Source organism: Microtus oregoni, unplaced genomic scaffold (assembly GCF_018167655.1).
Source record: "Microtus oregoni isolate MIOR12 unplaced genomic scaffold, Mior012 000028F_ref0000031, whole genome shotgun sequence".
Classification (NCBI taxonomy): domain Eukaryota; kingdom Metazoa; phylum Chordata; class Mammalia; order Rodentia; family Cricetidae; genus Microtus; species Microtus oregoni.
The window spans coordinates 4,791,627-4,817,665 of record NW_024543087.1 but is presented as its reverse complement, the minus strand read 5'-3'; the positions used below and the strand labels follow the sequence as shown (position 1 = coordinate 4,817,665).

Genomic DNA, 26,039 nt, shown 5'->3' with positions numbered 1-26,039 from the left:
GAGGTATGGGGTCTGAGGGTGGGGCAGACACAAGACAAGTCTGGGGGAGGTCAGGGGTTCAAAGGTGGAGACAGACAGAAGTCTGGGGGAGGTCGGGGGCCTGAGGGTGGGGCAGATGGAAGAAGACATGTCTGGGGGGGTCAAGGGTCCAAAGGTGGAGATAGACAGATGTCTGGGGGAGGTTGGGAGTTTGAGTTTGGGGGCAGACGGAAAAAGACATGTCTGGGGGAGGCTAGAACGGAGGTAAGGTTGCTGGGAACATGGGGGTTTAGGACACCAGAGACACTGACCTTCCAGGGCGCTAGTGAGGACACTGACAGCACTGAGCGCCCGCTGCCGTGCTCCGGGCTCCTCAAAGCCATCTGCACACGGAGCCTGCGGGGTCAGCATCTGGGGACCACCTGGCTCCTCTGATGGCGTGGTCTGCGTGCAACCAGGAGACATGCATCAGCCTGGGATGGGGCTCAGGCTGGGCAGGACTCAAGAAGGCACAGCAGAAGTCTTGTTCTTGTGTTCTTTCAATTTTAAAACGGCATTTATTTATTTGTTGACTTAATATGTGTGGCACATACAAAGGTCAGTTCTTTCCTGTCAATGGGTTCTCAGGGACTGAACCCAGGTTGCAAAGGCTGGCAACCATTACCTTTACCCATTCAGCCCCTCCCCCCTTTCTGAGACAAGGTCTCACATAGTCCACACTGGCCTCGACATGTAGCTGAGGATATTCTTGAACTGCCGATCCTTCTGCCCTTACCTCCCAAGTGCTGCTGGGGGTTACAGGTGTGTACCGTCACGTCTAGCTCATGCTGTGCCGGGGATCAAACCCAGGGCTCTGTGCACGCTAGGCACACACTCCAGCCACTGTTACCATGGGACTACATCGCAGGCCCAGGGATGGAGGTCTTGATGGGATCCTGAATCCTGAGTAGGAATTGGAGAACTAGCCCTACTCCAGCTAACAATTCCCAGAGCCTCGTTCCTCTGTCTGCCATCATCTCCTTCTGTGTTCTCAATGTACATATGCCATATGGGCCCTGCCAGTGTCAGAGGCTGCCACAGAGTACACACACACATGATCTTAATTAAAGTTCTCTAGAGTTAAAGGTAGAAGGAAGCTGGGGAAAAAACCAAACCCTAACATATGCTTGGATGACATTCATAGAAAAACCAAAACAGCATGGTGCTTAGCTGAGAATGGTGGCAGACCATGTCCCTCAGAGGAAGTGTGGCTGTACCTACTCAGAAACCCTTAGTTTTTCATGATTATTATTTTATGTGCATAAGTGTTTTGCCTGCATGCGTGTGCCTGTGCACTGTGCGTGTCTGGTGCCTATGAACACTAGGAGAGTGTTGGAGTCCCTGGTCCTGGAGTTACAGAGTTGTGAGCCTCCACCCAGTTGCTGGAACTCATCCGGAAGAGCAGTCAGTGCTCATAACCACTGTGCCATCTCTCTTCAGCTGCTAGAGGTTCTCAAATGGTCCTGAGAATCCTCGTCTTGTCATCTACCTTCATAAATACTTTCACACGCACACCAAAACTGCAGAGAAATGATGTTCATTGCAGCACTGTTCCTAATACCGAAACTAAACAACCAGTCAACAGGAATATTATTAAAACCAATCATGGCCACAGACCAACCCTGACCTCTGATACAGACAACAATGACAAGCTGGCCTGGGTACACTCCCATGTTAGACAGCTGTGAAAGACAAAGATCTGGAGGATGAACGCCCCGCTGTTAAAGCGCTGACACGTGTGGAAAGGGACACACAGGTCCCTGTCACTCTATGAACTTTTGCATCACTGGGTTGCCTTCCAACAACCGCTTGCAAGAAGAAAGACGCTGGCAGCAGAGCTGCAGGCTGTCTGAGGGCAGCAGCTGGCAGGCAGGCCTCTCTGGGCTCATCCAGAGTCACCCTGACTGAAGAGGGCTCCTCCTGCCTCCCATGCCGCCTGGACCACTATGTACCCAACATCGGGCTCTGTTTGCAGACTAGAAAGGGGCTCACTGGGGACCAGCTAGGAGTGGGGAAGGCACTCCCAGGGGCTTCTGCCTGCTAATCCCTTTGACTTTTAAAATGTCTCCATCTTGGTCGCTAATTCCTTTAACCTTACAAACGACTCAGTCTTGGCCTGCTAATCCCTTTAAAGTTACAAATGGGCCCTGCAGAAGTGAGAATGGGTGAAGTCAGAGTTCCCGGTAATGAAGTGTGTGAACTTGGATTCCTCCCGACATGTGCAGCACAATGAGATGATTTTCTCCCTAATGGGATTAGGAAATTCTATTAGTGCTCCTGGCTGCTGAGCTCTGCCTGCCTGAGGCTGGGGCTCCAGAGCCCAGGGCCTGCCTAGCTCAGAGCTCCTGGAAGCCAGATACCCTGCTCTCCAGGTGATCCTGAAGGTCACTGATCCTGAAGGTCACAGAAGACTCTGCAGCCCTCTCCCCCCCCCCCCCCCGTCTCGAAGTTCCTCCCCTTCACTTCCTATATAAGACTTGGATGCTTGGCAATGTATCCCAGAAGCCTCTGCTCACTCACATCAACAACACACAGGAACAGTGACATGCTCACGAGGCGAGATCTGGCCTAAGCCCTGGATCTGTTTCAATTCTCTTGGTCCTACCCCCTGCTGACGTACATGCAAAGTCTTATTTCCACTTTGCAGGAAATTGAGGCTACAGATGGTTAACCGTATAGAGTCCCATAGCTAGTGGCCATGTGGGCCGCCACCCCCCTTTACACCTCTGCCGTCCTGACCAAGATTCCTCAGACAGCCGCTGTCCTCTGTCCTGGACATGTGTGAGACACCCTTCACTTTGCTGAGTGGGCTCTTCAGGCACTGTATGTGGAGCGACAGGGGCCAGCATGACCCCTGTGGCCAACTGGGCAGTCACCAGTGTGCCACTGACAGGCCTCTCATGACTAGTGCCTTGCTGACAATGGCTCTAAACATGTGCTTCCTCTGCTGGGAGTCATCACTGACCTCACGGTGCCACAAGCCAGACAGGCTCTTCCCCAGGCTGTTTGCAACTCTGCTGTCTGTGACACACTTTGGGATTGATAGCACGGCACGACGACATTTTAACTGTGTCAACCGTGTCCTATATGCCTTTAATCCTGTCCACCATGAGCCATTTTCATATTCCCAATGGTCCCAAGATGGGTCTTTTTCACCCACTATACGGATGAGACACCTGAGGTGCAGAGGAGTGAAAAGACTTGTCAACAGCCACCCAGGTGGCAACCTGCAATCTGGAATCCAAACCTAGGTTAATGCCCGGGGCTTGGGCACTAACCACTCAGTGCACCTGTCCTCCCCGCTGTAGAAGGCAGCCTGACTCCTCCTCTTGTAGCCACTACTTAAGTGCCCCCTAGCAAGTGTGTTGGGAGTTCCTCTCTCCTTTCCCTGCTCCCCACTCCCAATACTTATGACCCTGGCTGCCCTGAGTTACCAGTTAGCCAAGCGCTAGTCAGTGCCCATTTCTTACTCACCCAATAGCTGCCGTCTAGAATCCTCTGAGTGCCCCTTTGCCACCTAGCCCGGATTGCTTGTTCCAGACCCACAGATCCAGAAGGCACCCGAAACAGTCCATGGTCTCTGGAACACTGGCCTAGGTCTACTGTGGCATCCAGAAATTGATACTCCATCAAGTGTGAAATATCCAACTCCCTTCTCACTATATCACCCTATGGGTTTATATATACATTTTTCTTTCTTCCCTCTCTCCTTCCATTCCCCTCCCTCTGACTTGTCTGCCTGCCTGTTGGCATGGAACTATGCGGGGAGAGATGTTCTGGGAGTGGGGCACACAGTAGGTGTTTTATCAACATTTAGAGAGTAGATTTGGAACCTCGCACTCATCACCAGTTTGGGAGACAAGTCTGGGCTGATGCCTGGAGGCCAGGGGTGGGCTCACCGTGTCTGGGGGCCGATCCAGCACCGTAGGGCTAGGGCGGAGAAGGTGGCTCCCTGGGGAGGTGGCCTCTGCATCACCTGCCCCCAACAAAGAAACTACCCCATTGCAGTCCACGGTGCTATTCCTTTTCCCATTGAGGACATGACCAGGAGCTGAGGTCCCAGGGCTGGGCTGTCCCTGGGCACTGGGACGGCGCAGGGGCCAGGGCACCAGCAGCGATGTGCGGTGGCTCTCGCTCTCCCCCGCGGTACTGTTTTCATCGTCTGCAAATTCCGCCTCGGAGCCCTGGTCCCGTCTTCGAAAGGTGAAGATGCTTCCTCGGCTGGAGCGGGCCTTCATCGATGTCCGGCTAAGCCCATGGGCAAGGCTGAGTCGATTCTGGGGGCACAGGGAGGGCGCTGTAACCCACGTGGCTCTGCCTACATTTGCGCCTAATTCTCAGGGTGTCAGCACTGCTCAGATTCTCAGGGTGTCAGCGCTGCTCAGATTCTCGGGGTGCTGATGTTTTTGCTGGCAGCAGCGCAGCAGGTGGACGAAGTGGGTGCTTGGGAGGGGTGGGGGTGTCTTCTGCATCGCCAGGGTCTCTACCGACTTCACATCTGTATCTCTGGGCCTGAAGGGGACTAGACTAGGTAGCAAGAGATAGAACCAGCACCAGGGGACCCTATCACCCACACCTCAGCCCCACCCCCAGACCTGACCCCCATACTTGAGCACTAGCCCCAGGAAGGAGGCACTGACAGGCAGACTCCCCGGCTCTTCTCCACTTTAAGAATGACTATGGGAAACTGGAAGGGTTGGGAGGGGTTCAATGGTGCTTTTCTTGGAGACCAAGCTTGGGGCTGTGACCATGCCAGGGGCCCACCATGATGGATTTTGCAAGGGCCAGGACCACATTGGGATTACCAAAGCTCTGGGACCATCTTCCGAGTCAGATTTGGGGAGCCGGTCATCCCCACCATCCTCTGTCCCGGAAGACAGTCGTTTCCTCCGCTTGCTCCTTCTCTCGTGGTTGGTGACTGGGGCCAATGGGGACATCTCCAAGGAGCTACGCGACACAGTATCCACACCCCTGATAGTGAGAGCCTGGGAAAAGACGGAAGGAAGGGTGTTTCGGTCATGGAGAAGCCTAGAGTAGCTGCAGGCTTAGGTTAAGCCATGGATCTCTCAGTGTCTTGGTGGCAGACTCCCATACTTGACTCAGATGGGAGACACCTGGAGGTCATCCCAGGGAGACCCACAATGCCTTGAGAAAGATCAAGAACCTGGAAGGGAGAACAAGTACCAGGGACTGGATTCAGATCCCCATGCTTGTGTGGCAAGCACTTACACAGTAAGTGAGCCATTTCCCCAGTCCCTTTATTTTGGTTTCCAGCTGCTTCCGACAGCTGCCATGGGGGAAGATGAACGTGGGGAGCCAGGGCAGAATGGCCAGTGGTCAAGTCTCCAGCCTTGTGCTTTATTCACGAATCACCAGAAAGAATCCTTGGACTAAACCACCCGTGGACGCGGACCTTGAACCAGACATGTGTGGTGCCCACAGAGGCCACATTTACTGAGAAGCCGTCCATGCACCCAGCTCCCACTAACCTTCTACCTAGAAAACGTGGTGGACATAGGGAACAATTTTATCCAGCGTACACCACACTAACAGGCCAACCTTGCCCAGTAAGTACAAAATGCACCATCTGCTGGCCTTACCCAGCATGCACCACACCTCTGGGCATGGCTCACTCACCTCGTGTTCTTTCTTGAGCATCTCCATGGCCTCCTGGAAACGCTTCTCCTTCTCCTCCGTCTCAGCGATGGTGGCTTGGTTTTGCTCCTCATAGGCCATGGCCACCACAGCCAGGATCAAGTTCACCAGGTAGAAGGAACCCAGAAAGATGACGAGCATGAAGAAAATCATGTAGATCTTCCCCGCGGACCTCAGGGTCTAGAGGAGCAAGGGGACACAAGTCACCCTCACGGAGGCTCCTTCTGGGTTATGGCATTTCTAAGTCACTGGTCTGGCTATGCCAGGGGCTCCGTGTCCTACAGCCCGCAGGTGGAGAAAAGCATGTGGCAGGGCATGTGTGAACCCACAGGAGAGAGCCCCGCTTAGAAGGAGGCAAGTAGCTCACCTAATGGGGAAAATGTTGTATCTAAAGAGAATCATGCAGGGTGGAGGAATATTTCATCCGCAGAGTGGAGCATCCTCTGTAAGGACTGGAACTTAGTCACCAGCCCTGTCCTCTGTCCCCTCTGGAACTCTCACCAATGGAAAGCCACTGGGAATGTTCCTGGCTAGTCATTTGTGCAGCCTGACCTGGAGGCCATGCCTAGCTCCCTCCACCAGCCCAGGCACCCATGCACCTGCTGGTAGAGGCGTTCCCAGCAATCCTGTGTCATCAGGCGGAAGAGAGCCAGGAAAGCCCAGGCGAAGGAGTCGAAGCTGGTGTAGCCGTGGTCTGGGTTCTCGCCTGCCTTCAGGCACCGGTAGCCCTCAGGACATGTCCTGTAACCAGACATACACACTCTGTCCCATGCTGTGAGGGGCCCTGGCTTGTTTCCCTGGGCAGCCCAGCCTGTGACTAACTGCTCTGAGGCTGGGTCACCAACAGTGCCAGGCTTCTGGAGCCTGTCCCCAGGATCTTGCTCTTGCCATGTTCATGGTGGGCCAGGTTGCCATCTTCCTCTCTCCTAGACCCATTGGAAATCTCTAAGGCCCATATTCGGTTCCCTTTGCCCCACGGCACATCCTTCCTGGTGGCTGCTGTTGTTTCTGCTGTTGCCTCCTCCCAGGGAGGAAGTGCAAGTTCCTTCCTTGGCCTATCACTCCATGGGGATCTGAACACAGTGGGAGCCCCAGAGGCAGAGGACAACCAACAAGGTTTGGCTAAGTGTAGGCAGAGGTAGGGTCACTGGGTGAAGCGCTGGATGGGGTTACATCTGGGAAAGTGCCTGTTTAACACAACACACACACACACGCATGCACGCACGCACGCACACACGCACACACACGCGCGCGTACAGAACTACGGTGGGAGAAATTGGTCAAATGCCAGGATACTCCTAAGGGCACCTGAGCCTCATACCAAGAAATCCCAGATATCTCTCCCATGGTGGATGGAGACAGCAAACACGAGCCCAGGGCCTCACACCAGAAGCAATCCCTCCCACGATGAGACTGTGAACCCTCACCCTGTCCCAGACTGCCATGCACACCCTGGGAACTGTACCCAGAGACAGGAAATGTCAAGGCACCATAGTCAGGCTGCAGGCTCGCGTTCTGTTTGGGCTTGAACAAAGTCCAGCCACTAGACTGAGCCCACACTCGCCCCTGAAGGGTGGAACAGCTGAGATGGAGGCCAGGTCTAGTTAGGATACTGCACGGTACCGTGGGTGGCACCTTATCCCAGCCCATCTTTAGGGCTCTCCTGAGCCCACACTCGCCCCTGAAGGGTGGAACAGCTGAGATGGAGGCCAGGTCTAGTTAGGATACTGCATGGTACCGTGGGTGGCACCTTATCCCAGCCCATCTTTAGGGCTTTTCTGCTCCTCCCTGCAGATCTGTCCCTGGTCTTTCTTTCCCAGCTATCTCCTGTGGCAGGGGAGGGGTATGGAAGCTTCCAGGATTCTGGCCAGGAATGAAGACCACGAAAGGTGTCGCTGTCTGGGGCGTCACCAGATGAAGCAGCTGGAAGAGAGCCAAAAGCCGTTCGGGGAGGCGTCCTACCTACCCGGCGTCGGAGCTGTTCCCACACAGTAACACGTCAGAGGTGCCATTCTTGAGCAGGTAATTGTCTGCAAGGAAGAACCTGGATGTGAGCAGCACGGGTAACCCCGCCTACGGGTGCCTGCCTTACCCTGGGTTTTGGGAAAGTCAACGTTGCCGGTCACTTTCCTTCCTTCTCTTGCCACGGACCTAACCCCCGTGCCTGGCCAGGACTCAGTGGCCCTGGCTGCTTCTCTGGACTCATCCTACATTCTTTCTTTGCCACTCCCCTGCCAGGGTCTCACACACCCCTGAAAGCACAGGAAGCCCCGGGCAGAGCTCAGCTGTTTCTATAGGCAGTTTCCGCACCCTGCTGGAAGGGCAGCACTCAGGGGGGTAGCCAGGGCCAAGAGAGGCCCTGAGCCAGGAGGCAAGGGTCTGGGAAGAGCTCCAGCTTGGCTGCTGTGTCACTGTGTGGCCCACTGCCACACCACAAACTGGAGGAAGAGATGCCTGCCGATCGCCATGGCAACAGATGGGGCTGGGTCCAGAGCAGGTGAGACATAGGACACCTGCCCTGGTCATCTCCCCATCGGTCACCATGAACCACCTCTGTCTTGGGAAGCCTTTATCTAAGTGTGGGCCTGACCAGTAACATTAGAGTCCAGGAATGGGTTGGGCCATAGCCAGCTACACTTGACTCAGAAGCAGGCCAGTGCCTGTAGTCTGTTTTCTGGAGCCTTCCAGGTGACTCTGGTATAGGTTGAAGTTTGGAACCATTCATTTCTATGAGGCCACACCTGGGCCATACCCACTTCAGTGACTGAGCCTTTGGCCTGCTCGTTTTAGGGGTGCTAGTGTTTGTATGTAAGGAGCCCTCACTTTACAAGAGCCCTCTGTATCCTGCGGCCTGACATCTACCTTTGATTTAGATGAACGGGGTTTAGGGAAGAAGGTGGCACCCAGGAGCCTGGAGAGGCTGAAAGGGAGGGTGCACACAGCCACACAGGTCAGTTCACAGCCTTCTCGAAGGACCCCAGGGTGTGTGCACACTGGGTTAACAGCCTGGGCACTCGGCAAGGGCACTGAGCCGAAAGAGCTTAACCAAGCATGGTCCACTCAGGCCTCACAGGCGTCCAGGGAAGCTGGTCTCCTCACCATTGCCAAACCTGGACTCAGCCTGTGCTCAACCATGTTGCTGGGTGGTGTGTGTGTGTGTGTGTTTATGCATGCACGCTCTTGACTGTCAGGTGTCTTCCTTAACTGTTTCCCATTTTTCTAATTTTTTGAGACAGCCTTTCTGTGAACCTGGAGCTCTGGTTTGGAGAGTCTGGCTGGCCAGCAAGTCTCAGGGACTCTCCTGTCCCCACCTCTCCAGTGCTGGGATTACAGGTGCATGTTATCACAGGTGGCTTTTAAAGTCAGGTGTGGGAGTTGAACTTGGGTCTTTGTGCTTGTGGCAAGCACTTCGCTGACCAAACCATCTCCCTACCCCTAACGCCATCTCTCCAGCTGGCCTGAGAGCCTAGGAAGGTAGACCGCTGGCCTACTTCTGACCTCCAGCTGGCTCGAGCCCCAGCAGTGGCCGGGTGGTCCTGGAGGACAGCCTACCCACTGGTGAAGTCTGGAGGGAAGATGCCCAGTTTTGATGGCCTCCCAGCACCCTCTCCGAAGGCACAGCGAATCCATACCTGGGTCGTTGAGGTAGAGGTCCAGAGAGTCCCAGACTTGGTCGTTGGACATCACAGAGCCATTGGTGCCATTGAGCTCAGTGAAATTACGCACACACTTGTGCCTCAGGTTGCCCATGAAAAGCTGCAGGCCAATGAGGGCGAAGACACTGAGGCAGAAGACAGTGAGGACCATCACGTCAGCCAGCTTCTTCACAGACTGGATCAGGGCTCCCACGATTGTCTTCAGGCCTGGGAAAGTGAGGCAGGGTCACCCACAGACACTCTGCTTTATGGTCCTCTGGGTAGAGGCTGGGCCCGTAGAAGGGCACCGAGCCTCCTGAGTCCTGCACTGAACAGGGCTGGGGACAGGGAGGGCGACCACAGTCAGGGACATAGTGAAGGTGGCTTTCTGGGCCTTGAAGACCAGTGATCACCTTTTACAGCTGAGTCCCTTCCTGGCTGCCCAGGGCAAGGCAAAGCCCAGCTTTGTATTTCTGGAGGGACTTGAAACTCTTTATTCTTCACAAGACCAGTATAGGAAATGGTGTGCCCTAAGGACCCCACTATGGCTGGCCCCAAAGTGTACCAGGTCTGGCTCTTTTTTTTTTTTAATATTTTTATGGTTTATTTAACTTTATTTTATGTGCATTGGTGTGAAGTGTCAGATCCCCTGGAACTGATCTACAGACAGTTGTGAGCTGCCATGTGGGTGCTGGGAATTGAACCCGGGTCCTCTGGAAGAGCAGTCAGTGCTCTTAACCACTGAGCCATCTCTCCAGCCCCCAAGTCTGGCTCTTTTAACATAGCCCACAGAAAAGGAGGCTGAGGCCCAGACCCATTTTGAGGCTATGCAGGGGCCTCAGTCTGACATGGAAATGGTAGACACAGCTGCTCCTGGCAGGGGGTCTTCCTGCTCTACTGCTGGGGCCAGCTATCTTGGAGGATTTCACACAGGGAATTGCCACGATTCGAAGGAAACTAGGGAAGCCAGGGTCTGGCTTTGGCTGGGGCTGATTGGTGGATCGGGTGGATACAGGGCTCTGGGGGAAGGCAGGGTGGAGTCATGGGGTGATGCTGTGGGTTTGGAACCATCTTTGGGGAAGGTTGCAGGCAGGGGCTCGGTTGGTCTATACCCCTCTTCTTCATTTGCCCTGACCCCTGGGGTCCTCCCTATCACTCCCACTTCCCCAAAGCAGAGTGATTGTGATCTGTTAGTCGCATGGTCCAGCTCCCTGCAGAAGCCAGTGCCATACAGCGGAGTGATAAAAAAGCAGTGTGTACACACCCCTCTGACCCTCGGCTACTGTCCTAGGGCAAGTGCGCAGAGTGTCAGGAGCAAGGGGCTCCCCTGCCAATGGCAGGGCCCCGCCCTCATCCCCACCCCCCAAAGCGGCCAGATCTCAGGTTAAGCTCCATCCATCCATCGTCCAGCCTGTTACAATGTTAGGAGCACCTGTGACTACTGCGTCCATGGCCCAGAGATGGAGAAGCAGCGATGGGCAGACAAGAGAGGGAAGGGGGTGGCTTCCCCACAACAACGCCATCACTTCTGCCTGCCCAGGGCTCTGGCACTTGGCACTCTATGGAAATCATCCTGGCACACGTTGGCAACTGCCCAGTGGGTGGGAGAGGGGGAAGGAGTCATGGGTCCTCCTACTGGGAGACACATGGGGATCTGGTCCTCTAGCTTGGAGACTGCTTCATTCCAGGGATACATGCCAAGGACGGTGGTTGTAGCTTGGATGCCCACCTTGGACTGTACCTCAATAGTCAGGCTAAAGGATCTTGGGGCCAAAATAATCTATGCAAGGCCAGGAAAGCAATCCTGCTCTGGTCTGCGGAGACAGCAGCAAAGGTCCCCCACTCTTTAAAGCCTTCCCTCATAGTAAAGACAAAGTTCACTTAAGTCAAGAACGGATTCAAGCACATTGCAGGAGTTTGGGGTCTGCCCACTCTGACTTCACTCCTGTGTTATGAGAGGAGACAGAGGCCCAGATAACTGGAGATTCTTAGGAGGCAGCCCCCAGGACTCCTGTAGGCAGCATTCCAACAGGCTATGAACGGACACCACTTTCCCCAGACCCTTTGGGGCTGCTTTATTCAGCCTTGCCTAGGGACTGGCAGCTTCAAACGGCTTGTTAATATATTTCTGCACCTTGTGCCTTTCTATAGTACTAGGGAATCAACTCCGGGGTCTTTTGATATGCTAAGCAAGCCTTCTGCACGTATCTGTACCCCAGTTCTTTTACCTAATTTAAATTTGATTCAAGGCCCTGGTCTGGCTTTGACCTCATTCTGTAGCTAAGGAAGGCCTTGTCTTCCATCTCAGTCTCCCAGGAGGCGGAAACTGCAGACCTCGACCCAGCTGGTGACACTTACTTTCATGGGAGCTCCTGAGGGACTTCCCAGTCACAGCAGGGATCTGGGACACTCGTGCAGACACCGGGAAGGTATGGTTCTCCCTGTGCACACACTAAGTGGGTTCAGAGGCCAGGAGAGACATTCGAAGACTTAGTCTAAACACAAGAGGATCAGGAGCTATGCTTATAAGATTACTAACCCATGACTCTGGTTTTCTGAGTTCAGAGCTGGGCTCCTGAGGCCTTGAGGGTAGCAACAGGTCTGGGAGTCACCAGCATTGTTCTCTAGGAGTAGAGACAATCATTGGTCCAGAGAGTTCTTCAACTTTGCACACCTATGGACGCAGAGGCAGTCCGACGTCCTCCTCTACTGCTCCACACCTTAATTTTTCAGGGTCTCTTACGGAACCTGAAGTTCGCCATTTCTGTTAGACTGGCTGACTAGTGACTCCCCAAGATCCAGCCACCTCGCCTCTCCAGACTGAGATGGCAGGCACATGTCATCATGACCAGGTCTTCAAGGTTGTGCAATAAGCACTTTGCCCACTGAACCATCTCTACATCTACCTTCTGAAAAAGTCCTTGCCCAGTCCTGAGGACAGTGAGTGTATTCATAGGGGCTCCGAGGTTCTGGTCACTGTTCCTCCAGAACAAGCCCATAAAAACTGCTTGAGCTTGCTGGGAAGTGGTGGCACACACCTTTAATCCCAGCACTTGGGGGGCAAAGAAAGGAGGATCTCTGTGAGTTCGAGGCCAGCCTGGTCTACAGAGTGAGTTTCAGAACAGGCTCCAAAGCTACAAAGAAAAACCCTGTCTAGAAAAAAAACCAAAGCAAAACAACCCCCCCCCCCCAACAATCAAAGAACCAAAAACCTCAACAAAACCAAAAGCTGTTTGAACTCATGCTAACCTGGGAAGAGTGAAGTAAAAGGAGGAGGTAAGAGGCTCCAGGGGTCAGGGTGTGCAGGGTGTCCCCTTTTTAGCACCAGCCTTGCACACAAATGGGCTTCCGGGTACTTTCCTGCATAGGTAAGTGGAATGGGCTTAGATATCCTGGGGAGAGTTGCCAACATCTGTCAAGGAGGATTTCTTGCCGAGGCTACCATGCACGGTTCGCTACACCTCTACTGCGCCATGCAGCGAGGGCTGGTAGACGCCAAGGCCCGATGATGCCTGTCTACAGAGTACACTTGGTGTCAAGATAAGGGCCGAGGCTTCCACGTGTCACCGCAGGGGACACGATGCTGGGATCTGGCACTCAGTCACAAAAGACCACTAGGGGTCTGCCGAGTTCCCTCCAAAACGATCCTTTTTAGTTTCCCACATTGCACATCCCAGCTTTCCAGGAGGAAAGCAGCTGGGCTCAGTTTGGAGAAACAATTGAATATTTTGAGAAGAACAGGGGATCAGTCCCATCTTGTCCTAGGTTGTTCTGCGCTCCTGGTGTCTGAGAGTGGGCTTAGCTGGGATGGACAGCCCAGAGCCCATTCTAAGGTTCCAGGGCAATTCTTCTACCACCCCGACCTCTGGGAAAGGTATTCTGGTGACAGGCACATCTGAAGGGCCTTCCTGGGGGCAGCCATGGCTCCCAGGTTCCTGGAAAGGCCCAGGCGTGTCCCTCCAGCCTTGGCGTTTAACCTGTTGTTTTCACCTGAAATGACTGATATAGTTTTCAGGGCCCGGAGGACTCGGAAGGTGCGTAAGGCAGAGACATTGCCCAGGTCCACAAATTCAGTTGTGTATCTGTAACAAGGGAGATTCACACACGACACAGTGACAGCAACACCAACAGGAGACACGGTCAGAGGAGGAGGGGGTGGGAAACAAAGAGAGAGTCACTTGTGGCTGAGGTTGGTAGGCAGCCCTGCTCTTACCTGGAATGACCGAAATAGTTTTCAGAGCTCTCAGGACTCTGAAAGTTCGCAGAGCCGACAAATTGCCTAGCTTTATATTTTCTGATACATACCTGTGGGACCAAACCAGTTATCGCAAGTTACAAAGCGGAGAGCAGTGTGCCCACCCTCCCCTCCCCCTTCTCCTGCAGCGTGCCCACCCCTCCCCCTCTTCTGGTCCCACTGTGAGGGGGGGTGAGGTGGCAGGCTTGGGTCCTCCCCTGGCTTTTCCTCTGGTCACGTGATCTCAGCCCGGATGTCTGAAGGATGCTCACAGCAAGCTTCCAGATGGCTTTCTCCATGATGGTGCTAGCAGGCAGCTACTCTGGGGATTGAACACGAAATTCCACGGCCAGGTCTGAGGCTGGGGATGCACGGGTGTGCACAGGGCAAGGCTCCAGGAGGCGATGCTGGAAGTTTGTGGGCTCGCTAGGGTCACCAGTGTTTCTCTGCCTTTCAACCTCTGCCCTGTGCTTAACCGACTCTGACGCCCCCAGGGAGGCTACTTCCTTTTCCTAACCACAGACCTCTCTATGTAGGGAATAAGTAGAAACTGTGGAAACCATTCCTGAGATAGAGTTGTTAGAAGAGGGAAGGGAGGCTGTCTCCATAGGCTCTGTCCTGAATGGGTCTGAAGGATGCATGGCAGAGTTGAGAAGCTCTGAGACTCCTATCCTGAACCCGGACAGTGGTTTATCTCTGATCTCTAGAGGTATAGGAGGCACCTGTCTGCATAAGGCAGGGATCTGCCCAAGCAGGACATGAGGCCATGCATGCACTGGGCAGGTCACATGACCACAAAGAGATTGGAGAGGTGAATGCACAGTACGTGACCAAGGCCATAGGGACGGTGGCAAATGATCTGTGATATTTAACCAGAGGCCTCGCATCCAGGGCATCTGACATTTAACTGAAGGTGTCTGGTGTTTAACAAAGGATGTCAAACTCGGGGTGTCTGATGTTTAACCAAGTGTGTCTAGCCCAGGTGTCTGGGTGGTGTCGGGCCAGGTCGCCATCCCTGCAGGCCTTGGTGAGTGTCTAGTCTATTCACCCCCCCCCCAATAGTCCAGACCTGCAGAAGTCACACTTCTGAGCTCCTCCCGGGCTGTTGGTGTCTACAGGTAAGGCTGTGAAGAGACTGCAGCTTGGCCCAGCTCTGTTCATTCTTGGGATCCACCATGCGGACGTGTCTGCTTCCTTTCCTGGGGCATGGCTGCCATTCCACTATCCAGTCTGGTTTTAGTTTACAAAATTCCAACGATCCCGTCATCCACGGGGGAGCGGAGGTCACCTCCCTCGTTCTGGTCCACATACACAGCGGTTAATTTGATACAGACTCTTCCTCTTGTAGCTTCAGAATTCCTCCCTTCTCCTGCATAGTTCAGATTCGCCAGACCTCTGTCTCCATTTTCCTTCTCCAGTCTCTGTCCGGATTACCGCAGGGCTTTGACATTGAACCTGAAATCCTGCTGATGTCGTCCTTGCGTAGAAGATGTGGCTCAGATGATCAAGAAACCGGTCCCCACCGCTGGTGTCCTGTCAGGCCAGCTCCTCTCCCTCCCCTCGGTGCTTTTGAGGCTATGTCTCCTGGTTACAGGGAGTAAGCAGAGCAAGTGTACGAGGCAGAGAGGGCCAACCACCTTGCTTTCATCCTCCTACCTCTGAAAGGCCTGGTTTGTCTGCCGATGTCTCAAGGAAGGCCCTGCCTGCCCTGCCTTCAAGAATCCCAGAAGACAGTGAGTGTTGAGTATGAATGAACCAGGACCCCGCGTGATAAAGACAGGCTGGCGACCGCATAGGGGCGCACAGCTGTGCCCCTGGTAGGCTTGCCACCACAATATGGCTGGAAATGAAGCTGCTGGTGCATCAGCCTGGGGTCAGAGGAAGTCTGGAAGGAGGAAACAGAGCTGAGTGAGGGGCAGGTGTGTCTGGGACAACGGTGGCTCACGGTGGCTACTGGCTGATTTCACTCTACCTACATAGAATTTGGCTACCTCCCACCAAAGACCAGCTTTCCACTAAGGCTTCTCCTGGAGCTCCCAAATGTGGCAGAACAAGGGAGACCCTTTCATAGCAGACAGCCGGCTTCATAAGTGATGTGGATAGAATGGGTAAGGGGTGGGCAGAACTCTCCCCGAGCTAGCTAAGTGGCTGGCCAGTGGCAGGCAGCTGGGTATGAGATGGGCCTGACACAGAAAGAGCAGAGGGTGGCGGGTGAGAGTTCTGCACTGTCACATAGGAGGCTTTCTGGGGGCCGAGAACCTCCGAGGAACAGCACATACTGGCCTTCCTCCTGCCCCACCCTTATCCCGTGACAGTGGAGCCCACGCTGTTAGCTCCTGTGGCGACTGGCCCCCTCCTCTGTGCCCTCCCTCCTTTCCCTCCAGGTTTGGTTTCCATAACAACCCCAGAAGGTGGGAGGCTGTTAACTGGCAGGTAATGCCCAGCTTGGGAGGGGGCAGAAAAATCTCTGGATGTTGGGCTGTGATCTGAGTTTGGCAAGGTTCCCAGCACCCCCTGCACCAGCTTCTAAACTGGATGGGGTGTCAGAGGGAAACCTGGTAAGGAGAGTTAGTGGGGGAGGGGGTCTCCCATCCATCCTTGGCAAGGAGCTGGGACACCAACCTTCAGTCCCAGAATAGCTGCTGACTGTATCATTATGAGCAGGTGGGTTCTCTCTGAGCCTCAGTTTCCCTGAAGGAAAGGGGAAGTTTGGATTTTGTTTCACGTCATTCAACTTCTGCACCACCCAGGACTCCTTTGATGGTCCCGAGGGCTCGTTTTGTTATAGCGGTATATATCTCGGAGGTGGGAACTCGTTGGTTTTCATGAGGCAGAAGGGACATCAATTGAAGCTGTGAGGCAGGTTTGGCTAGTGACAGGAAGCTGGCATTCCAGCAGTCTGTGCAGTCCTGGCAGAAGTGGATAGGCTATTTCTCAAGATGCTCAGGAATGTGCCTATACAAAAATCGAGTCTGGTTCCTCTGTCATGACTGTTCTTGGCACAGGTGCTGCTCTGGCAAGGGTCCCCTGCTAGAAAGGATGGCTGTGGTGAAGGTTTGGCTCTTATCCGCTCTTGGCACAGGTGTGGCTGGGTTCATTGGGACGCACAGCAGATTTTCTTCATGGCTCTGAGAAGAAGGAGTGCTTGGCCATGGAATCCATGGGGGAGACAAGAACATGCCAGGGACAGGAAACCACACAGAGAATCCTCTAGACACCAGGGCTGAGCTTGGGGCGAGCTGGTCCTGGGTGCTGGCTTTCCCTTGACCACAGTATCTTGGTGGTGATTCTGCAGGCTCCAGGATGGGGAAGAAGGAGGGGCCCAGGCCGACGCTGACCACTTCTCTGCCTGACGTTCTTTATGCCCTGTAGATTGCTGCTCGCCCCACATCCTACAGAGACCCCCAGGCCCAGCCTGCCACCACACTCCGAACACCAGGACAGTGAAACCTCTGGTCTGACAAGTGCTCCCTCTCAAACCCCAGCCTCCCCACTCATTCTCACTGATGATCCGACTTCTTATTTCAGAGAAGAGGCAATCAGATGAGAAATTCCTTCCTCTCTCTTCATCAGCTCTACCAATCTACCTCCAGCCAGAGCTCTGCCTTCGCGAGCTGAAGGTCAATGCTCCACCTCAGCACCTGGATTCCCGCTTGCTGAGGAAGCTGAGATCCTCAGTGCCACCCCTCCCGCCTTCATCAGAGGCCCCTCTCTTTAGGATCATTTCCATCAGTCTCTCTTCTTTGGAAGGCCTTTCTTGGCCCTCGTGCCCCTGTGGCCACCATGTCATTTTCTGTCTTGTTTCACCAACACTCCATGAATTAGACACCTGTATTTCACACGTCCTTACCCACCCCAGACGCTCTCTCCCCAGATGCATAGCCTCCCACCCCACTCCTTGTCAGGGGCACCAATGGCCATTCACAGCCAACAGCCCATCTGCTGTTCGGTCTGGCCATCTGTCGTAACCATCACCAGCCTCCTCCTGGTATGTTCTACGTGGAACTTTCTTCCTTGCTGGCCTTTGGGTACCACTCGCCTAGGTGTCCTCCCTACAGCTAGCCAGTTCCCTCCAGTTTTTGTGCAACATTCCTACTTTCATGCATGTGTGTGTTTTGCTCATATGTATGTCTGTGTACCATGTGTGTGTCTGAGGCGCCCACACAGACCAGAAAAGGACATCAAATCCCCTGGAACTGGAGTTACGGACAGCTGTGAGTCTCTGTGAGTGCTAGAAATTGAACTTAGGTCTTCTGAAAGAACAGTCAATGTTGTTAATCACTAAGCCATCTCACCGATTCCTCCGTTCCCCCCTGCTTTTTTAAAAAAATATTTACTTATTTTATGTATGTGCGTGTGCCTGGCTATGTGAATGTGCACCAAGTGTGTGCAGCGTCTGTGGACACCAGGAGAGGGCACCGGGTCCCCTGGAACTGGTGGTTGTGAGCCACTCAGAATGGGTGACCTGAACCCCATCCCTCCTTCTGAAGAGCATAAATCTTCCAACACTCCCCACCCCCATTTCTTGACCTCCAGATGCTGGCATGTTCCACAGAACAATCTACAGACGTGTTCGGACCTAGGTTATCTTGTCTGGCTTTCAATGTCTTCAGCTCCCCAGCCGCTTCTAATCGATTCCTCCACCTCGATTACTTTCCCAAACTCCAGACTGGAAGATCCTGCCACCCTTCCACACTTAGGACACCCCCAACTGTGTGTCTGACGCCCTCCTTCCTTCAGCTGGCTCCTCCCTCTGAGTCTCTATTTCCACCCATATGTTACAAGCAAAATCCCTCAGTCATGCCTTCAAAACACCCACCACCAACCAGGGCTCCTCTACCCTGCTCAGACACCATCTTAGCCACCCCTCTCTATGAAAGCAGAGTGTCCGTCTCTGCTCATCCCATCTCCAGTCTGTGGTCCACGCAGGACCCAATCATCTCAGCTCTGCCAGCTCTTTTCCCCTAGCGGGTCTCATCTTCCTTGGATCACACGTGACCTTTGAGGACAGACCTTGAGGACAGACCTTTGAGGTCCCAAGCCACCACTCATCACCTTCATCCACTATTCTATCCTTTGCTCATTCAGCTCCACCTGGGTGTGAATCTACACTTCAGGGAGGTCTGTTTCCCGGTCTATAAAGCGGGAGGCCTGCAGTCAGTTTACAAACAACTAGAAAGAGTCTCAGATAAATTTCCTACCCACCCAGCTCCCCATCTGGCCTGGAAGTGTCCCAGAGCAGCCTAAGAGCCCAGCTCCTCTTTCAGCTCCCTCTCCCCTACAGCATAGCTCAGGCACATTCAAGAATTCAAGACAGCGAAAACTGAACGGAGCTCTGGTCCCACCGCGCTCTTCTGCACCACGGAAGCCAGGATGTGCAAGGGCATGGAGTACCAACTCCCAGTGCACGCTCTCTGTTGAGGGCAGAGCCCAGTTCAGCACACACCGGGACTGTAGCTCACATAAAGGGTCTGCCAGCTCAGTTCCGGACCAGGGTTTCCATACAGCAGCCCTGTTCTGATCAGTTGTCCACTAGAGACGGGCACCTGGTCTATGACATCCTGTGTGGGGAGCGCCTCAACTCTGAGAGCTCTGCAAGTATCCCCTGGGAAAGGAAATGAGGCCGTATGTGGACTACAGTAGGCCTGGGAACACGATCACCTGTGGTGGGCTCCCTGTGTGCCCTGTTCCAGACACTAGTCTTCTTGCTGGTGAAATGGGACTAAGAGAGACATCTAAACCTACAGGTCATGAGGCTGCATGCTGCTGCATCTGACCCAGGATAATAACGGATGGGGCTCAACAGAAAACTGAAGACTTTCTTAAACTATCAAGACAGCATGGTTTGGAGCATGTGCTTTATAGATGACTATGTCATCTTGCAAAGTCGAAAGACTGCACACGGCTGGTGGTCTCTAGTGTAATCCCTAGCTGCTGGGAGCCTCTGAGATGGGTCAGTGGCTTTAAGAAATGCCAAACATGAGTTCTCCTGGCACAAGTTCTAGCATAGAGGATGTTGAAGCAGAATCAACACCCCCCCTGCCCTGTCTTCTGAGGTACAGTCTTGTTAAGACAGGCTCCCCTCAGACTCACTATGTAGCCTATGTTGATCTTAAACTCATGGCAATCTTTCATCCTTAGCCTTCTCAATGCCCAGAGAAGATCCTTCACTTGATCGTGCCCAAACACCAAGATGTAGAATATTAATAGTAATGTTGTCCCTTTAACACGGGTCTGTCATGGTCCCCATGTGAGCCAGGGTGCTCAAGCACTTTCACTCCCTTGCTAGAACGAGCTGACTTCAACTTGCCATAGAGCAAGGCAGGGACCGCTCTGTGGAATGTGTAGCTCACATGGACCACAGCAGAGATGCCCAGAAAGCCTGGAACATGGGGCACCAAAACCCTACTCCCACCCACACAGCCGGTGTGAGGCGCCCGGCGCGATACGCTGGATACTTACGCCATGACTATCACGCTGAAGTCTAGCCAGTTCCACGGGTCCCGGAGGAAGGTGAATGCGTGCAGGCAGAAGCCTCGAGCTAGAATCTTCACCAGAGACTCAAAGGTGTAGATGGCAGTGAAGGTGTACCTGGGGAGGAGAGGTCAGCGGGGGCTCTTAGGGGGCTGGAGCCCACGGACTGGGTTCATAGGCCTCCCAACATGCTGTAAGCCCTGGGGAGACCTCAAACCACAGCCATCACAATAGGCTGCACCCCGTGATTAAGCTTTAGGAAGGGCTGCAGGTCTGTGGCAAACATCTAGCTAATAAGTCCACCAGGCCATTTGCTTTCAAGAGACTATCACATGTCTAAGGAACTCTTCCCTTTCTCCTTTGCTGGAAGACCCTGACAGACTCCTCACTCCACCTTGGGGTGGAGTGTTCACAGGCATATGGTGACTACCAGGTCTGCATCATGGGACATCAAGGATAGAGAGAGCCACTGACCCTTACCCATGTTTGTGGGCTCTCCATGGGGACCAGTGACACCCTCAAGTACCTGCAGGGCCAGGGTTCTAGCTGCCTACCCTGAGTTGAAGGGAATTCAGACCTTTTAGTATATAGTCCTGGTGGGTGCTTTCAGCCTTCGGCCGGCTGAGGCATCCAAAATGCCTGTGTGCTGGGGCTGGCCCATGGGCTGGGAGAGGGTGGTATCTTAGGCTTCAGAGCATCTAGACACAGCCATGGCAACACCAGCCCTGAGTGGTCCTCTGTGCAGGCCACTCTTGTAAGAGAGGCTGTTGCACCTTCTAGTTCTGTAAACCAGGAGCTGAGTGTGGTACGGGTGTGCAAGTCTGTTGAGACCTGAAGGAGTCGGACACTTCAGGAAGGGAAGACCCTAAAGAGTCTTCTAAAGCTGCAAAGGGTTATGGGAGGCAGGACTCAGGTGGGCGCCAAGGCGTAGCAGGGACTGCCTGTCAGGTCAGCCAGACTCCAATTCTCAGTGTGTCCATCTTCCAGATGGGGCAGGAGCTGTGCTGACCCGTCAGGGGGGTTAACGGAGAGGCTGCTTACTGATCTCGTGTCAGTGTCTGGCATATCGCTCTTGAGGGGGTGACAAAAATTCCCCAAATCGCCAATCTGCAGAGTTTCCACCTCTGAGGCTACAAACTGAGAACAAGCAGGTGGCGGGGATGAGAACACAAGAGGGCAGAGGCTAGGCAAAGGCCACCCTCCACAGGGTGGGACGACAGGCATGGCACAGTCTCTGTCTCAGACAACTCCAGGATCGTGGCATAGGACAGAAGAGGGAGGAGTGGGACCCAAGGAGGGCCCTCGAAGATACTCACTCAACATATTTGGTCCAAGGCGGAGGGTCGTGCTGGGCCATGAAGACACAGTTGGTCAGGATGGTACACATGATGAGCATGCTGAAGAGCGTGGCACCAGCGTTAAGGAAGCCACGGGAGGGCTACTGACAAATCCACACGGGGGACCCACAGAGAAAGCCGTGGAAAAGAACACAAAAAACCATGGGAGAACTCTACCCAGAAAGCCACAGAAGGGGCTCCCATAGAAAGTCATAGGAGGGGCTACAGGAAGCCATAGCGGTCTCATCCAAAAATCCACAGAGGGGGCCCAAAGAAAGCTGTGGCAGGGGCCTCACAGAAAGCCACAAGAACGAGGGAGCCAAGCCGCCACAGGCGGGGGGCGGGTGGGCTACCCACTGATGGGCTGGCTGGTGTTGTCACTGCCAGGCAGGCTCTGTGACTCTTCTATACTCCGCCCTCTCTACAGAGCCGTTTGGGTCCCCTCCAGGCTCTTGCACAGCCCACGCTTTTCCATAGCTCTTAGCAAGCACCAGATAAGCTGGAGACCATGTCTTCCGCAGGGCTCTCTGTGGGACCCAGGATGGAGTGGAGACACCCCAGACTTAGGGTTGACTCCAGCCCCAGGTCATACGTGAGGGACACAAACTTTACCAATGGCTCTGCAGTTTGGGGCAGGCCAGGAGGATAGGCAGGGTCCCAAGTTCTCTCTCCTCAGGCTTGAGCTTCAAAGTGCACACCTGGAGGTAACCTGCTAGGTGTCTGTGGGGGAGCATTTCCTGGGTGCTTCTGGCCATTGTACCTGCATCTCAATCTGGTTCTATGCCCTGAACTTCTTGCTCTTCAAATGTTCCCTCAGCAGGAGCTCCCAGCCCTCACAGACCACCCCACCCTTGGCTGTTGCTGCTTTTCACCCCCAGCCGCCAGGTAATACCCCTTTTAGCCTGTGGCTTCTCACTGAATGACAACCATCTGACTTTTGCCAGAAAGGGGGCACTGCAAACACTAGCACTGAGTCCTGGTTATCTTTGTGGGACCCTAGGTGTTATCTACCCTGCCCCAACTCTGGCTGTGTGTCCTTGCTACTGCTTCAGGCTGCACAAAGCTCTGTCTGATCTCCTCCATTCTTTCTCTTGCCTCTGCAAGATGGAGGAGCAAGGATCACACCCTGGGCCTCGGAGGGGCGGGTATCCCAGGGGCCTGGCTGCACCGACCACTCCCTATGGCTGCCTCCAGGCTTGGGACACCACGGCCCAGCCACAGCCCTGAGCATACAGCTGCCAAACAGAGATTCCCAAGGGCAGCCCCAGCCTGACTGCAGGCTGGCTCTTAGTGATGCCTGCTCTGACTGCAGAGCATATGCATGGGGATCCAGCCAGGTGGACACCCCTGCTGCCTCCAGGCTTCTGGAAAACCCAGTTAATTAGAAAAGCAGCCTCCTGTCTATAATTAATTCTCTAGCCTCTGATAAAAAAATGAGAAGTGATTGGGCCCCTTTATCAACTCAGAGCTGCCTTCAGGAGTGCTCAATCCAGGGAAGGCAACTCTCCAGGCCTGGGGTTCCCACCTCAGGGTGACATACAGCTGCTGCAAGGCCTTCGTGATGGTCAGCTTTAACTGTCAACTTGACATAGCCAAGCCATGAGAGGAAAGCCTCAACTGAGGAACCAAGATCAGACTGACCTATGGGCATGTCTGTGGAGGGCTGTCTTGATGGACCCGTGGTGTAGGAGGGCCCAATTCACTGTGGACAACACCATCCCATGGGCAGATGGAGGTCCTGGGTTATATAAGGAAGCTAGCTAAGCAAAATCTGTCTGCAAGCCAGCAGGCAGCCTCCTCCGTGATTTCTGCCTTTAACTTCCAGCCCTGACCTCCCTCAGTCGTGGACCATAATGCAGAAACTAAAACGAACCTGTCCTCCCCTAGAGGAGGTCAGTGTTTTATAATAGCAACCGATCAACTAAAGCAGTTGCCATAGCCAGGCCCATCTTCCTGTCCTTCAGACACTCATCTCGACATCCCATCCCTGTCTCTGACACATCTCCACGTCAGGCTCACTGGGAGAACCATTTACAAGCTCCTCAGTCAGCTTCCTCCATCTCCAAGGGGTCACTGCTGAACCACAGAAAATCACAGAATGTTTCTGAAGTCCACACGGGATGGTGCCCAGAGCAGATATCCACTGGGCCCCTCCTAGGAACCGGGCTCTGTCCATGAACCAGTCTGACCCCTAAGAGCCCCAAGAGGTGGGACCTTTGCCTCCATCGGGAGAGATAAGAAAACTGATGCCTGAATCTCTGGCCACTGTCCCTCTGTTTATTTACATGGGCTAAGGCATTGCAGATCTGATTCAGTTAAGTGGGAAGCACGGTTTTCCAGAATTACCTAGTTAGGTTCAATGTCATCACAGGGTCTTTATGGCAGAGAGGGGCAGAAGAATCTGAGGCCCCTGACTGGCTAGTGCTTGCTTACAGACAGAGAAGAGCTCAGGAATGTGAAACAGCTCTGTAAGAAGAAAAAACTCGCAAACCACCTCACCCCGAGAGCCTCCACAAAGGAACAAAGCCCCGCTGATCCTTGATTTCCACCCAGCGAGAGCCTCCAGAGCTGTAAGATGATAGATGCATGCAGTGTGAAGGGAGCGTGTCTGTGCCCACGGATCTCAGCGGCACCAGGAGCCACCGACCACAGAGACACGGAGGGAGGATGGCGTTGGCCCCGTTTGCACCGCATCCCGTGTTCAGGGGCCACCCCTGACAGACTTTCTGCAGGAGGAACTCAGCTCTGGTCGGCTCTCTGCCTCTAGAATGGAGGCCCTCGTGTCAGTTTGGGCACCTCGACCCTCGCTGGACGACAAATATGTTAGTCCTGACCTGCCACCCACTGTGCTGTCAATCAAACCAGGTGGCAGGTGGGAGAGTGTCACATGGGAGGGGCAGGGGAATAATGCCAGTCTGTGTATGGCATGCACATGTGTGTGATGGTATACGTGGGCATGTGCAAATGATCATAGGATGCATGTGAACTAGGGGACTGTCTTGGGGGACACTGCTAGGTTTTCCAGATCCAGTGATGAGCTGGGGTGGGGTGAACCAGGCTCCTGCCCTTCCCTTCGACATAGGAAAAGTGTCACCCGGCTTTCTTGTCTTTGGAGATGGCTCTGACGCTACTCTGAGTCAGCTCTCTGTGTGCAGCGCAGCGAGAGCCATTGCTCCCTACCTAGACCAGGATCCTAGTTTTCAGGCCTCCTCCCTAAGCACCCAGGACCCCAAGGAGCCCAGCATGGCCAATGCCAGACTTATAAGTTAACCAAATCCCTGGACAGGACACACCCATTTATACCACTTGCTAGTTTCAGGCCAGTATCAAGCTGGTCTTCTGTGTGGGCAGCAGCAAAGGCCAGCTCTACAGGCCTGTGTACCGTGGAACATCTTCAGTCCTGTTGTGTCATTATCCCAAACACCCACTCCCAGCCTCACAATTAACACGCCAGCAAAGGCTGCCTGTTACCAGCAGAGAATGCCTGACACTTGGGCCACTTAAGTCTCCAGCTCTAGGACTCCAACCTCCCAAAGAGGAGGGAATTAACCCTGGGCTGATATTGTCTTGGGTTTGTGCTATTCATTGAACACGCACACATGTACGCACGCACACACACATACACTCACGCTCACACACTCACTCCTAATTTGATTGCCCATTTGAATCTGGTAGAGAAACATGGGAGGTTTTGAGAGCAGATCCTGGGCACTGCGAAGACAAAATGCTTCTTGGCATGGGCATGAGGTCTCTCTGAATGGGGCTGTGGTGGAATCCACAGTCCCATTAGTTTCTTTTATTTAATCACAACAGGGACACATTCTGCAGGGCTATAACAAAAACACATAGGAACAAACCAATTCTAGATGTCCATATTCACTCTGCCAGCCTTTTGCCAGGGATACACCACAAGCTCGTAACAAAGACCAGAGCCAAACAGAACGATGGCACCAGCCGGTCACACAACAAGCCTCAACTGTCACAGGAGACCAGGCTGCATTCTTTCCTCTCTATGTTCGTTCGTCTGTGCCCAGCCCGTCCACAGACCATTCTGTACAAGCACAGACGGAGTGGGTATTCGAATCGATGTGAAAACTGGAGCATGGTGCACGTTCCCCATTGAAAGTGTGAGCTAAGACTGCTCACTGCGAGCCAGGTACAGTGGCCCATGACGACCTGGCACTCCAGATATGAAAGTCAGGTCAACTCTGAGCTCTAGGCCAACCTGGGATAGATAGTGAAACTCTCTGCAAGAAGCTAAAACCCTAACAGAACGGCTTTGTGTTTCAGGGAATGGTGGATCACATCTTTAATCCCAGCATTCGGGAGACAAAGGCGAGTGGATCTCTGTGAGTTCGAGGCCAGTCTGGTCTACACAGTAAGTCTCTGTCTCAGAAAGAACTGCACTATGGTTGCTAATGGACACAGGCTCGGTCCCCTTTGGGGAGGGGGGGGTTGATGGAATCTTCTTGATGTAGGTATTGGTGATGATTGTGCAGCCTTACAGATACATTAAGAACAATCACTGAATCACACACTTTAAAACACGTTTTATGGGCTGGAGCCATGGTTCTTGCAAAGGACCCAAGTTCAGTTCTCAGCACTTACACTGGGCAGCTCACAACCACCTGTAACTCCAGTTCCTGGGGGATCTGAGCAGCTCACAACCATCTGTAACTCCAGTTC

General features: G+C 53.7%; 1 protein-coding gene across 4 annotated transcripts in view; it reads right to left on the bottom strand.

The window, feature by feature from the left end:
• Window positions 1–26,039, bottom strand: part of Scn5a (sodium voltage-gated channel alpha subunit 5) — a 97,453-nt gene that overhangs the window by 48,988 nt on the left and 22,426 nt on the right. For all 4 annotated transcript variants that reach the window (XM_041676895.1, XM_041676898.1, XM_041676897.1 and 1 more), the window contains exons 4-13: window positions 21,333–21,422; window positions 20,005–20,133; window positions 13,299–13,390; window positions 9,306–9,536; window positions 7,640–7,703; window positions 6,273–6,414; window positions 5,656–5,853; window positions 4,824–5,003; window positions 3,918–4,295; window positions 291–423 (exon numbers count right to left, since the gene is read on the bottom strand). In XM_041676895.1, coding sequence (XP_041532829.1) covers window positions 291–423; window positions 3,918–4,295; window positions 4,824–5,003; window positions 5,656–5,853; window positions 6,273–6,414; window positions 7,640–7,703; window positions 9,306–9,536; window positions 13,299–13,390; window positions 20,005–20,133; window positions 21,333–21,422 — 1,637 coding nt within the window. The remainder of the gene's footprint in view (window positions 1–290; window positions 424–3,917; window positions 4,296–4,823; window positions 5,004–5,655; window positions 5,854–6,272; window positions 6,415–7,639; window positions 7,704–9,305; window positions 9,537–13,298; window positions 13,391–20,004; window positions 20,134–21,332; window positions 21,423–26,039) is intronic.